Genomic DNA, 15,562 nt, shown 5'->3' with positions numbered 1-15,562 from the left:
CTTAAAGAAAAAAAAAAAAAAAAAAAAAATCAGAGATTTTACAAAGAGTTTGTATGAGGCACTGCACTGACGTGTAAGGTTAAAACTGCATAGAACATAATAAAAATTAATCTCAGCTAATCAACAATAAAATGCACCTCCTATTCTTGTGGCTGCTTCAGAATGAAAAGATACTCCTTACTGCACATGGATATATACTTTCTGCATTTTGCTTGTTTGACTCCAGCATCCACAACTGCCCAGAGATAAAGTGACAGAATGCCCCTAGCAAGCTGCTATGAGACATTATTTTTGTTGCTTTAAGGCCAACATATTCTTTTCACTGAGTAGACTCTGGGAGGTGGAATAAGAACTTACTAATTTTGCAGTTGTCCTGTTTATTGAGTAGCGGTTCAGGTTCTCTCTTCTTCTTGGCAGAAAATATTTCCACTTCTGTCAGAGTATAAAGTAATTTACCTTCTCTTACCCTGTGCAGGACTTTTATACCATTTTGTTTGCCTCCACTGTTGTGGATTATATAACCAGATTTCTCACAGTTTCCATACTGGTATCAGTAATCTTGTAATAGGTCTTTTAACACATTCTACAGTACAATTAAGACTATGTACCACATTTTATATCCTGTAACTCACTTGGCAGTAGCAGGGAATGATCTAAACACAGACAATTCTTAATTGTAAAAAAGGGTTGATGCCTATGATTGTTTACAGCACTCACCATTTTACGGTATGTCAAAAACATACTATCAAATTCTTAGTGTCTTGCCTAAAAAACTTTCAAATAACAAAATTTTGCATTGCAGTATCCATTGACTTCTCAGATCTAATAATAACAACAATGGGAAACACAGGAAAGAAATACATAGTTGTGTATATGAGATAATGTTGGATACCTTTAAAGCCGAGTTACAATTAATTATCACAATGCAGCACTTTTTCTGAATTATAGAACATAAATGACCTTTGACAGCCATGGAATAGTCCCTCAGCCTCTGCAGAGCAGCTGTTCCTTGAATAGGTCTATGAGGTTAGGTCTGTCAATGATAAAATTGTATGCTTCTAGTTAGATTTTAGCACTACGAAACTTGAAAAATTTGGCTCTCTTAGTATGTAGACTTACAAAGAATACAAAGAGAAACTACTCACCAAATATAAGTATTTGCATGTCTCACTAAGAAAGAAACTTTCCATCCGGTCCTCAAGACTCTTGTCTAAAACATTATGAATGGTTGCATAACCACATTCTGTACGTGTATAATTGTTGAGACTTCGTAAGATTTCCATGCCCACATGCAAATAAAATGGATTCTTTGTTGCCTATAGATGCAAATTAAAAATTACACACTGAAATTTTCAACCAGAATAAAACACAAATCAAAGAGCTAGTGAATAGCTACTCTTCATGATCATCATCATAATGCTACATCTCTTTCAGTAGCTACAGCCTATTTAAAGCAGAGCAAGAGATATTCAATAAATGAGAAAACACTCAGTAAATTTACAAGCCATGCAATGAAGGACTGTCAGTAACAAAAAGTGTCAGAAATATGCATGTTACTTATCTAATCTGCTGCCGTTATCTTTATGAAGCCTACACTGAACTGCCAAATGTATCCCCTGTGTATATTATAGATTGTGGCACACAATATTAAGTATGTGTAACAGACTCATTTATAAAACTTTACATAAATAATTAAATTAAATTAATACTTACAGATCCAATACAGATAAAAATAAATCACATTCACAAAAAATAAGTATAAATTCTAATTAATGTAAGTATGTATACACAAGATCACAGAAGCATCTGCCTATGAATGAATACAGCAAATTGTAATACCTGTATTTTAACTGTTGCAATATATGCGTAGTAGGCACTCAGTTGTATGTGGAAATTTGCATGAAAGTTGGCTGTTTATCAAACGATTATTAACTTATATAGTTTTTAATGTACATTTCTTAATGGAATCTGAGAAAAAATAATCCACTGTTGTTTAATAACCTTTATGATTTGTATAAATTATTCCACTCTAGTATTTCAAGGTAAGACTACCCTAAGAGGTGGTCTACTAATCCACATAACATGCTCAAGTTTAACTCATATCTGTTATTTTAGTGCTCAATCAAAGCAAATAGTAGATGTTTATATCCTTTCAGAATGCCTTCACAAACAAGCAGGGAACTTTAGAAAACAGGTGGAACAATCTATTATCCTGTCAACCTTAAGACAATATGGTATGTTCAATCATTTTCTTTGTGTGCTAATACAGCAAACAATAACAGGTGTCATACTTCAGTACTATCTCTATTAGACCCCATATACTTTGCAATCATAAATAGTATCACACTAACTGTTTTTGATACTGTCTGGGATGATAAAGAATTTATGACCTGTTGGTAGCTGGTTTTCAAACATTATTCTTAACTGTCAGGATGATGGAATAGCTATCTTGCTTGTACATTCATGAAGATTCTTACTCTTATTACATGGTAAGCTACTATACATTTCTTCATCTTTAATTCCAATCTATTTTAAAACCAAATGCTGGTTCAAGATAATTCGTGAGATTCATACAATGTACGTAGAATGTGAAGTTATGAACTTGACACACTGTTTACTGAACTTTTATTGATGTTATTTAACTTTTTGTATTCACATTAGTTATTTGTCTGTAGCTCCTTCTTCATCGCTTCCTGGGCTGTGCTTTTCAAATTTTTTGATTACTGTTGATGTCACAGACACACCTTATATAAGTGTCAATTTATGCACGAGTAGAATCTTCAGCTTGACTTCAATATTCTTTGATTTTTTTATTTTTGTTTTTCAGGATACAAGAGATCATGCTACTGGCCCTGTGCTTTGACCAGACAGCATTTTGCATTTTGCAATACCACTACTTTCCTGCATTTTATAATTTTGATACAGTAAATGGATAATGGTGATTTTGATATATATATTGTGTTCGGTCACATGACCTGTAATTAATGTTATCCTTATGCAATGCATATTTGGTGGTTGTATGATGATTGCTTTTGTTTGTGAACTTTGAACACACTGTTTCTAAGTACGATCTTTTTCACTACATATAGGTCCTCAAGGGTTGTTTGATTAAAACTGGTTATGTTTCAATAAAGAAGTCACATACAACAATTGTGCCAAACCAAGGTTTTTGAAAGTGTGAAATAATAAATGCATTGGTGTGTAGTCTGCAAAATCATCACTATGTGGACAGGCACTAGCTCATGCAAATGGATGACAGCCTACATTACTGAGCTCTTTACAGATGTATGCTAACAACTGTTTTGGCTTACCATCTTTGCTATATTCCTGACTTTGAAGGCTTTCTTTCTTTAATAGTCTTTTCCATATTCCTCGTGATCTAGGTAGTAAAGTAAAGGTTCATGTTTTCTGTGACACACAAAATTCTACAATTATCCCCAATGGTGTGGCTGAAGCACATGTACTTCTTAAACTAAGTCCAGATAGGCAACACTAAATAGCCACATACTCCAGGAACCACATATCCAGTAAATCTGTATTCAGCAATTGCTGGCCAAGCAGTATGATGTGATCATCACTTATCACCACCCAAGAGGCTTTTCGAATCAATACTGGTTACCACAGAGAAGGTCAATTAATTCAAGGTACATTGTGTTTGAAACCAAAATATTTTCTAAAATTCAACTACATATAAATTCAATGATAGAGAACAGTAGTTCTGTAGTACATCTTGTCTACAATTATAAGGAGTGCCATATTTGGGGTGTGTGGTGCTCCTGTGCAGTAATTTATTTTACACCCCCCTCCTTCCTCAACATATTTGTGTATGGACAACCAGTAATAAAGCTATGTAATTATTAATTTCAATTTGAAACTGTACTGAAGAATTTAAATAATATAACACAAAGCACTTGTGCAAGTTAAACATTCAAAAATAATAAAAGAACTACCACAGTTCAGGAGCCCCTTTTACTGGAAAAATACCGCAGAAACATTGGACTTTGACACAGTTTAATACCCTTTACTAAAATACCTTCACTTAAATGTTTAGTCAGTCTGAAATGGATGATACAATACCATTTAACTGAACTTTTACAAAATTTAGCAAATTTAGAAAAATGACATCCTTTTCACTTTTTTTAACTGCAGATTCATTTATCACTTCCTCAAAATCCAGACTGTGACATGCCCAATACTATGGCTAATACTCCAAGACTGGTCATTCTGTATTTTCTGCTGTCCATATGTAGCTCAGAAAAGGACCTTTCAGCACTATAGTTTGTTCCTGGAGTACAGTCGTAGATCTGGAATGTTATGTACACATTTGGGTAATAATCACCATTTTTAACCAACATTCTACAGAGAAATGAAGGAGAGGATAACCTGTCACCATCATCTTTTGTCATTGGCAACAGACAGCTTTTAAAATGTATACATTCTTCACCAAAGTTGTACTCTATGGCAGAATTTTAAACGGGTGTAAGTTTCTCTACAGCATCATAAATATTAACAGGTTCTACTTCAGTGATATTCGTGAATAATGAACATCTTAGGTTACATTCTCTGTAAACATTAACTCTCTTCTGTAACTCATCCTGAAGACTTTGTATAATCTTAGAATATGACATTTTCATTTTTCTCCAGATCTCAACATAATCTGATCCTCCTCCTCCTCCTCCTCCTCCTCCTCCTCCAGGGCATTTGGGTTTAATCAGAAGTTTCCTTTTTTGATTCTCAGCAGCTGAAGGAGGTGAAACTGATTCCAACTTTCTGATCTGCATAAGTTTCTCTTCAGCTGACTCCTTGTGAAGTGAAGAAGGTGTCTAAAGCTCAGCAAGAAACATGCAAGTGAGTCTCCAATATAACCCTGAATCGATGAAGAATTGGACAACAGACCACACACTAGATCTTTCAGGCTACACGATTATGTAGAGAGCTTCTTGTACTGTAGCCTATGAAACTAATGGGTTCATACAAGGAAGAAGTTATACAGGTGGACTGCAATTACAATAAGAGTTTAATGGCAGGTAGAAATATTTGTCAACGTTTTGTCAGTGAATTATTGAATGCCTGAATGCTGATACAATGCACATTAAAATTATACTTAAAGGTAACTTTGCACCCCACCCTCTCTCTCTCCATCCCTCAAAATTCTGCCACCACGTGCAGTTGCACATGTTGCTTGTGCCTAAATACGACCTTGAGTATAAGATTTGCTCTTTTTCATCAGCTGCAAACATAAAAGTAGTGGTTGTGGTGGTGGTGGTGGTGGTGATGGTGGTCGTCGTCGTCATCGTGGTGATAGGCCAAGAGAGTATCTTTGATTAAATGTAAAAATATGCATTGTAAATTGCACTGCTTAGCAACAATATTGTACAACGATGCTTTGAACAATTTTTAACCATACAGGGGAATGTATCACATTTTAAGATCAGCTATATTAAGTCTATCAACATAGCCGACTTCAGAAGTAGTTTTGGAATGTGTAAGGAAATTTTAACTCAATTTCAGATATAATTTCTAGTATAAACAAATGTATTAGCAGGGCACATGGCATATTCTACAGTGTATCATTCCATCAGTGGACTCCAAAGAGAGAGAGAGAGAGAGAGAGAGAGAGAGAGAGAGAGAGAGAGAGAGAGAGAGAGAGAGAGAGAGAGAGTGTTTGTTGAAGCAAATAAAAGCAGAAAAAGAAGCCAACATTTCCAGAACAAAAGTAAGTGCATCTACATAGAAATTGTCACCTTATGGAACATTGCACTGTTGAAGTTAACTGTGAGTGTTGAGGGGAAGAAACATTGAGTAGCACACATGTCTACACAAATGGGTACCCCACCTTTCACTGTTTCACATTCTTATAAAATTTGAGCACGTCATTTCAAAGTGAAGTCAAAGCTCTTGCTCAGGTATCTTAACTCAAATTACATTCCACAGTAAAAAGGGAGCCATCTTTAGAGTGATTTTTTATTTTATTTTTGCCTCTGGCTTTCTATAGATATGGGAATACAATAACACTCCATGCTTTCCATATTTTAAATGTCATCAAATTTGTCAAACAAGACCAGTGCAGCACGATCGGACGGGCACAGATCAGACGAACTTTTTTGCTCTTCAATTCTTGAGGTTGCTGTGGTGGGGTAGCAGTTCACGTTTGCATCTCAGTCTGGGCATTCCAGCTGTGTCTTGTGAGATGGACGGTGCTGGGTGTGCTCTCATTGTGTTGCCACTCACATGGAATTCCACACTGCACTCAGTCGGTATTCTTCAAAGCTTACCATACTTGGTGTTCTCAGAGTCAAAGGTGTGGTCTTCCTTGACACTGTGCTCTGCTATTGCCAGTTTCTCTGATGTACCTGTTGCAGATGCCTGATAAGCTCCTCATAGCATTTTGTTGGCACACTCGCAGGCAATGCTGTAAATCTCCGGTACGTTCAGGTTAAATGGGTCTTTCGCAGAGTGGAGCCATTCTTATGTCTTCGGTGGTAGGTGGAAAACAGTTTTATGATGGATTTTTCAAGTTGCCTTGCAATTTTGGCTGAAAGCAGTCCCGAGTATGGAAGGAAAGCGAGTCCTGTGTCTTCCTCCTCTTCCTGGTTTGCTGCATCTTTACTCTTCTTGAACGCCCTGCTACTGTGTGCTTCGCTGTACCCATTTTTGCACGTGCTTGCAAGTACAGGTCTGTGTGGGTCCTCCTCCTACATACTGGAGGGTCTCGTGCATTATCTGTCTTATTCTTTATTAGTGTGGCCAAGACAGGGGGACAACCATTCTCCTCTATTTTAAGCGAAAGCAGTGTTTTGATAGATGCTGTTAAGGTGATCCATAAATGCTTCCAGTGCCTGTCTGAAATGCTGCTGTACCACAAAGTACAGTCAACATAGCAGAAGTGCTTGTGTCTTTGGCAAACAGTTTGAAGGGCCATCACCTCTCAAAGTGTTCCAGGTAGAGATTTGCAATCCCTGGAGCCTACGTGCGTACCGTGGCCCTCCGTCCATCTGTTAATAGAACACACTGTTGCAACTGAAGCATGCAGTTGTCAATGCCTGTTTCACTACATTGAGACAGCAGTACTAAGGAGTTATGCAGACTAGTGAGGTAATGTCAAAACTTCTTAGCACATTATCTCGTAGTTTTATGTCCTTGACTACAGTGCTCCACAGGTGGTGCAAGAAGTGTTGCCAGATATTTGGCTGTCTGTAATTGTGTGAATTAATGGTGTCAAGTATTGGCTGCAGAGGCCTGTTCCTTATTTATTTTGGGCAGTCCGTACAGGAATGGTGTTGCTAGTTGGGATACAGCCACTTCTTCACTGCCTCTGGTTGTTATGCATATGTTGTTACAAATGAGTCATTTTTTGGAAAAAAATTTTCCTCTCTTTAAGACAGGTTTTGTGTCGAGATCTTAATTTCTTACAACTTTTTAAAAAATAAATGAATGCTAGGCAGTCACAACTCCAAGAGAGCATGATTGCCTGTGCACTTCATGGAGACTTGTGGGGCACAACAACAATATCCATCTTCATGCTTAAGTTGACTCCTTTTGAGACATGAATGGCAGGAAATGATGCGGTATCCACACAAAAGGCACTTAATTGTGCTGAGCTAAGGACACAGATTCTCACTTCTAGTAATGCTGAAGAGCTGGTTAATACAAATGCATTTTCATTATTGACACTCTTCATACTGTGCCTTACATGTACCAAACCATCCCCTTCCCACTCATCCTTTAACACTTATATTCACTAACATCAAGTCTCTGCAAGAAACAACACCCTGCTAGAGATTACAATGTCGTGCAATTCAATCCCAATTGGGTCACTGCCAAGCAGTTTTCGTTTTTGATCTGCATTACTTAATGCAACCTAGATTCTCCGACCAGAAGCTTATCTTTTCTAAAACGTCAAACAGATTTCAGTGTACCTCCTACAATCCAAACCTTCCATGTGTAAAATGGTGACAGCTTTTCTACAGGTCCCATCACTGTAAAAGATAAAGACAAAAATTGTGATACATTAAGTTCCCTGTTACCAATCTGCATCCACTTACATAGTTTCGTTTCCACTGGATAATTTGGAGCAGTTTTGTTGATCAGTGTTATTGGTACCAGATGGAGTTTTATATGTCTGGGACATGTGGCATGTCAAGCAGACCAAAACTAGCAGCTACAATGTCTTTACATCCTATGTCACAGACATAACAAAGATACACAACTGTGCTTTAACAAAAATTCTTTGTCAGCTTGTTAAAGTAACAACTTATGTTCTTCACATCGAAACACAGAATTTAAAAACTATGCTAAAATAAGAACATTACACAATATTAGACATGTCAAAAAAAATCACAACGTACATTAATAAAACTAAGTAATACACTGATCAGCCAGATCATTACGACCACCGACCTATTATCGATATAAACCTGTCCTTGCGACAGCAGCACCACCTGGTGAGAAATGACTGCTAGTCACACACACACACACACACACACACACACACACACACACACACACACACACACAGTGCGTGTAATATCAGTGTGTAGAATGGGGAGGGTGTGTGATCTATCTGACTATGACTGAGGGCAGAGTGTGACGGCCCAGGGGCTCAGCACGAGAATTTCTGAAACTGCGTGACTTGTTGGGTGTTCGAAGAGTGTTGTGGTGAGTGTCTTCAACACATGTGCAACCTAGTGAAAACATGTCTAGATGTCATGGGGTTAGGCAGCCACCCCTCATTACAGATGTTTGGCACTGTATGCTGGGCAGACTGGTAAAACAGGATAGGCAGTGAACTGTGACAGAACTAAGATCAGACTAACACTGGGCAGAGTTTAAGTGTGTGGGAACACACTGTGCAGCGAACATTCCTAGCAATGGGCCTCCACAGCCGACGACCCACGAATGTGCCAATGTTAACACCACAACATCGGCAACTACGACTGAAATGGGCACACGACCATCAGCACCAGACATTGGCGTGGTGGCAAAGCATTGCACGGTCTGATGAATCCTGATACCATCTTTATCATGTTAATGGAGGGCACAAATCCCTTCCAGATGAACAGCTCCTTGACAGCTGTACTGCGGGACGGAGAGAAGGTGGCAGTGGCTTCATTACATTCTAAAGAAGATTCACGTGGGCATTCATGGGTCCACTGGAGCTCCTGCAAGGCATCTTGATGGCCAAGGAGTATTGTGCACAGGTTGCAGAAACTTACACCCTTTCATGACAATCACGTTTCCCGCCAGCAGTGGCATTTCTCAACAAGATAATGAACCAGTCATTTGAGGAATACAGTGGTGAGTTCCAATTGATGAGCTGGTCCTCCAACTTGTTAGGTCTGAATTCTATCAAACACATCTGGGCTGTGATTGAAAGTGGCATCAGGGCCCATCTACCCCCTCTCCGGAATTTGTGGGAAATAGATGACTCAAGTGTGCAGACGTGGTACCAACTCCCTCCAGTGATCTATCAAGGCCTCACTGTTTCCATGCCACAATGCATTGCCAGCGTTATCGGTGCCAAAGGTGGACAAACTGGCTATTAGGTAGGTGGTCGTAATGTTCCAGCTGACCAGTGTATGTACTGAACAAATGGGACATATGGAAATGTGTACCTAACTCATCTACAATGACTTCCATATAACATTATAATATGTAGGAATGTAAATCTTGAAAGTTGTTGAAAGAACATCAATATACTACAACAGCAGTCCATAAATGAGGTAAAATAACATGGTGAGCAGCAACATTTGTCAACAATTATCTGCAGTAAATGTGTGAGGTAGAATTGCTCCTACGAACATTCATTTTATGAAAGATAAAATAATACTAACAATTACCACAACATTCTGCAAATTACTGATAGAGGGGCGAAAAGGAAGGGGTGAAATATACAATGGGGGGCAGGACGGAGATGCAACCATATTCTTCATTAAAAAAATGTAAGATATTTATCTAAAATTTACTGTATCATAAAATATTGGACTGATAAATCTGTCTGTTCACTGAAGGTAAGGCGGGCAGTGAGAAGGGGGGGGGGGAGAAAGAATTACTCAAATAATTTGTTTGTTTGTTTGTTTGCACTTGTCTGCAATACTGATACATACTGAAAGCCTCATGACACAAAATTGCAGCACACCACAATAGAAGTCAAAACAAAATGGCACAGTGAATTACTGCAGGATACTCCACTCTTCAATTGGGTGCACTGTAGTGTTTTGCCTCTTCTACCAGTGTGCTACGGTATTGTGGCATTGAGATTTCAATGTGTACTAGAACAGAAGACATGCAGCTACAAACAAATATAAAATTAATTTCACTTTTCTCTCTATTTGACATGATAATCCCTTGTATATTGGCACAACATACTAGATAAATGTGTTGTAGCTGTTAGTTCACTTGCTTGGCCAGTCTCGTATGTCTTTGATCTATGAATACCTTACAAATTCATTCCAATGAGACTAGTTGCACAGTGGTGCACACTGGTATTTATTTATTTATTTATTCGTGTCAGTAGGAATTTGGGATCCTAGGCATTCGGGATACGTACAGTGTTCTTGTGATGTTTCTTCCCAGGTGATTTTGATGCTCTAGCTGCCTGCCGGTTTTTAAGATGGAAAGTGCAACTCTGTGCTTTTCCCTCACTCACTGTGCACACTGGTGACTTTGGTGAATATTATACTATTTCTGTGATCAGTTTCAGAACATGGTGTTTTGAGAAGTTGATGTAATTTTATTCTTCTCATAAAAGTTTTTTCTGTAATGAACATTGATAAGCTCACACTTGTTTACTGTTTGTACTTGGGTTGATGACGGCTGACTGTCACAAGCAAACCTCACCAACCTATTCTCATATTTCCATATTTCAAGGGGGGGAAGCACACTTTAAAGATATTGGCTCCAGCTATCAATCATGTGCGAAAATGTTGGCTGTAATTCTGATAGTACACATTTACAATCTACTGAAAGTGCAACTTTTAAACCTGAACATGCAATGGATGTTTGCCCCCTCACTCCACCCCCACTGCAGCTGCCTAATGCCCGAGTGAGAAGTATTGTACTGTTTTGACATTGGTAACATGCATTGTTCATTGTGTCAAAGTGCATGATTTCTATCCTGCAGCATGTGCCAGAGATCTCTTTGGTTGGTTGGTTGGGTGTGGGATTGAAGGGACCAGACTGCTAAGGTCATCGGTCCCTTGTTCCACGATAAAATCACACGAAATAAAAACTGTCAGTCGTTAAAAACGGAGACCTGAGAGAAGGGACGACACAATACAAGAAAGGCAGACAAAGACCAGACAAACGGAACTAAAATCGCACCGAGTGTGAAGGTGGTTGGCCGACCATGAAAATAAGGAAAAGCCAACCACCAAATGACATTAAAACCCACAGTTTAAAACCACAGGCCAAAGGCCCAAGTCAATACAGGAAATAAAAGGACAAACACTCAAATCATACGATAAAAACCCCCTGCCCGAATAAAACTCAACACGAGGTCCGCCATAGCATCGTCATCACATAAAAGGGCAGGGAGGGTATCAGGCAGCGCAAACGTCTGCCTGAGTCCTGTTAAAAGCGGGCAGTCCACCAAAATGTGGACCACCGTCAGAGCTGCCCCGCAGCGACATAGCGGTGGGTCCTCCCGGCGCAACAAATGGCCGTGTGTCAGCCACGTGTGGCCAACGCGCAGCCGGCAGAGGACGACAGAGTCCTTCCGAGAGGCCCGCATGGAGGAGCGCCACACACTGGTCGTCTCCTTCACCGCCCGAAGTTTGTTGGGCGTGGGCAGGGTGCGCCACTCGTCACCCCAGGCACCAAGCACTTTCTGGCGCAAAAGCGACAGGAGATCACACTCCATAAGGCCGAGTTCCAGAGCCGGTGAACTCACTGCCTGTTTAGCCAGCGTGTCAACCCGCTCATTGCCCGGGATGCCGACATGACCTGGGGTCCAAACAAAGACCACGGAGCGGCCGCAACGGGCAAGAGCATGGAGCGACTCGTGGATGGCCATCACCAGACGGGAACGAGGAAAGCACTGGTCAAGAGCTCGTAAACCACTCAGGGAGTCACTACAGATGACAAAGGACTCACCTGAGCGGGAGCGGATATACTCTAGGGCGCGATAGATGGCAACCAACTCGGCAGTGTATACACTGTTCCCGGGTGCCAGCGACCGTTGCTCACAATGATCCTCTAGAGTAAGAGCGTAACCAGTGCGACCAGAGACCATCGAACTGTCGGTATAGGTCACGGCAGATCCGGGAAACTCGGCAAGGAGAGCAACAAAGCGGCGGCGGAGGGCCGGAGGAGGGACCGAGTCTTTCGGACCCTGTGCCAAATCCAGCCGAATGCATGGTCGGCGCACACACCAAGGGGGCAGACGGAAATTGGCCCGGAAAACAGGCGGGAGAGGAAAAAACTCAATCCCACACAGTAGAGCCCGGATGCGAACCGCGATCGTACACCCTGACCGGGGCCGCCTGTCTGGAAGATGGACGATCGAGTGCGGGAACAGGAGACGGTAGTTGGGATGCCCTGGCAAGCTACAAACGTGGGCAGCATAAGCGGCCAGAAGTCGGTCGCGCCGGATCCGCAATGGAGGAACACCAGCCTCCACAAGTAAGCTGTCAACAGGGCTTGTCCGAAATGCTCCTGTGGCGAGTCGGATCCCGCAGTGATGGATGGGATCCAGCAATTGCAACGCTGATGGCGACGCCGAACCATAAGCCACACACCCATAATCAAGGCGGGACTGGATCAGCGCTTGATACAGCCGGAGAAGGGTGGACCGATCGGCACCCCATCCAGTGTGGCTAAGGCAACGGAGAGCGTTTAAATGCCGCCAGCATGTTTGTTTAAGCTGCCTAATATGAGGCAGCCAAGTCAGCCGGGCATCAAATACCAGTCCCAAGAACCGATGCGTCTCTACCACAGCAAGAGGTTCACCGTCAAGGTAAAGGCGTGGCTCAGGGTGAACCGTGCGACGCCGGCAGAAATGCACAACGCAGGTCTTAGCGGCCGAAAACTGGAAGCCGTGCGCTACAGCCCACGACTGCGCCTTGCGGATAGCGCCCTGCAGCTGGCGTTGAGCAACTGCAATGCCAGCGGAGCTGTAGTAGAGGCAGAAGTCGTCTGCATACAACGAAGCTGCGACGGACGATCCCACCGCCTCAGCGAGCCCATTGATCGCAATTAAAAACAGGGAGACACTGAGGACAGACCCCTGTGGGACCCCGTTCTCCTGGACCCGGGAGGAACTATGGGACGCAGCAACTTGCACGCGGAAGGAACGAGACGACAGAAAATTCTGAATAAAAATCGGGAGCGGGCCCCTAAGACCCCACCCAGGAAGTGTGGCCAGGATGTGATATCGCCAAGTCGTATCGTACGCCTTCCGCATGTCGAAGAAGACGGCAACCAGATGTTGGCGGCGTGCAAAGGCTGTATGGACGGCAGACTCTAGGGAGACCAGATTATCGACGGCAGAGCGGCCTTTGCGGAACCCACCCTGAGACGGAGCCAGAAGGCCTCAGACTCGAGGAGCCAACTCAACCTCCGGCTCACCATACGTTCCAGCAACTTGCAAAGAACGTTGGTGAGGCTTATGGGGCGGTAGCTGTCCACCTCCAGCGGGTTCTTGCCAGGTTTCAACACGGGGAGGACGATGCTTTCTCGCCATTGAGACGGGAACACACCCTCAACCCAGATGCGGTTGAAAACATCTAGGAGGCGTCGCTTGCAATTCACAGAGAGGTGTTTCAGCATCTGGCTGTGGATGCGGTCTGGCCCAGGAGCCGTATCAGGGCAAGCAGATAGGGCACTCTGGAATTCCCAGTCGCTGAAAGGAGCATTGTACGACTCCGCGTGGCGCGTGTGAAAGGAAAGCCTCCAACTTTCCAACCGCTCTTTCCGGGAGCGGAAGGCCAGTGGGTAATTCGTAGATGCGGAACACTGAGCAAAATGCGCTGCTAACCGGTCCGCAATCGTGTCGGAGTCAGTACACACCACTCCATTCAGCGAAAGCCCAGGGACAGAGACAGGCGGCCGATAGCCATGGAGTCGCCTAATCTTAGCCCAAACCTGCGATGCAGAGGTACGGACGCCAATGGTGGAAACATACTGTTCCCAGCACTCCTGCTTCCGTTGGCATCGGGCATGGGCACGGAGCTGTTTAAAAACGATGAGGTTCTCCAAGGACGGGTGCCGCTTATGGCGTTGAAGAGCCCGCCGGCGATCTCTAATCGCCTCTGCGATCTCGGGCGCCCACCAAGGCACAGTCCTCCTCCGAGGGGACCCAGATGAACAGGGAATCGCAGATGCCGCCGCAGAAACGATGCCGGTGGTGACCGACTGAACCACCGCATCAATGGTGTCAGGGGAAGGAGGTGCGATAGTGGCGAGAGAGGAGAACAAGCCCCAATCAGCCTTATTCAGAGCCCATCTGGAGGGGCGTTCAGAAGAGTGACGCTGTGGTAGTGACAGAAAGATGGGGAAATGGTCACTACCACATAAGTCGTCATGGACACTCCAGTGGATGGATGGTGAAAGTCCAGGGCTGCAGATAGAAAGGTCGATGGCCGAAAATGTGCCATGGACGACGCTGAAATGTGTCGGCTCTCCCGTGTTTAAGAGGCAGAGGTCAAGCTGCGAGAGAAGAGTCTCGACATCTCTACCCTGGCCAGTAATCGCGGCGCTACCCCACAGGGGGTTATGGGCGTTAAAGTCGCCCAGTAACACAAAAGGAGGAGGCAGTTGTGCTATCAATGCAGCCAACACATGACGCGAGACATCACCATCTGGCGGAAGATACAAACTGCAGACAGTAATAGGCTGAGGCGTCCACATCCTTACAGCGACAGCCTCTAAAGGTGTGTGAAGAGGTACACATTCGCTGTAGACAGAGTTAAGGATGTAGACGCAGACTCCACCAGATACCCTCTCATAAGCTGCCCGGTTCTTGTAATAACCCCGATACCCACGTAGGGCAGGGGTCCGCATTACCGGAAACCAAGTTTCCTGTAGGGCAATGCAGAGGAAAGGGTGACTGCTGATGAGTTGGCGAAGCTCAGCAAGGTGGTGGAAAAAAGCGCTGCAGTTCCACTGGAGTATTGCTTTGTCCATGTCCGAAAAAGGCGTGAAGGGGCCGAGGAGGCAGATCACGCCACTGGGTCACCTGCTGCCACCGATGGAGGACCAGTACAATCTGCTTCCATGGCGTCTGAGGGTCCGGCGAGATCCAGGTCCTCAGCGGACGCCCGGATCTCCACCTTATCCCCGGACGCAGAGCCTGTAGGGAGCAGTGGGGTGGATGCCACCGCGTGGTCCTTGGCCTTAGAGGTCTTCTTCTTCGTCTTGTCTCTCTGGTCCTTGGGTTTCATTGGCTGGGAGGGCTCCAGCGAGTCAGTCTCCGGGACGGAGGAGGAGCGGGAAGCCCTGCGATCAGCCGCTGGTCTGCTTTTCTTCCATTGGCTGACGTCACCCTTCCCAGAGGCGGAAACCTGGGAAGGAAGGGATCCAAGGGACCCTTTCCGTGCTATTCGAGCAGGGGAAGTTTGAGGCT

The 15,562-nt window shown here is 43.5% G+C and overlaps 1 protein-coding gene across 3 annotated transcripts in view; it reads right to left on the bottom strand.

Annotated features, from left to right (window-relative positions):
* LOC126297632 (ER degradation-enhancing alpha-mannosidase-like protein 1) overlaps positions 1–15,562 on the bottom strand; it is a 217,576-nt gene that overhangs the window by 23,820 nt on the left and 178,194 nt on the right. For all 3 annotated transcript variants that reach the window (XR_007552558.1, XM_049988654.1, XM_049988655.1), the window contains exon 8: positions 1,146–1,316. Coding sequence is in view for 2 of the 3 variants with exons in the window: in XM_049988654.1 (XP_049844611.1) it covers positions 1,146–1,316 (171 nt within the window). In the remaining variant the exon portion in view is untranslated. The remainder of the gene's footprint in view (positions 1–1,145; positions 1,317–15,562) is intronic.

This window comes from Schistocerca gregaria, chromosome X, assembly GCF_023897955.1.
Source record: "Schistocerca gregaria isolate iqSchGreg1 chromosome X, iqSchGreg1.2, whole genome shotgun sequence".
In the NCBI taxonomy this organism is placed as follows: Eukaryota; Metazoa; Arthropoda; class Insecta; order Orthoptera; family Acrididae; genus Schistocerca; species Schistocerca gregaria.
Note: the sequence above shows the minus strand (reverse complement) of the source record. Positions and strands in the feature narration are given on the sequence as shown.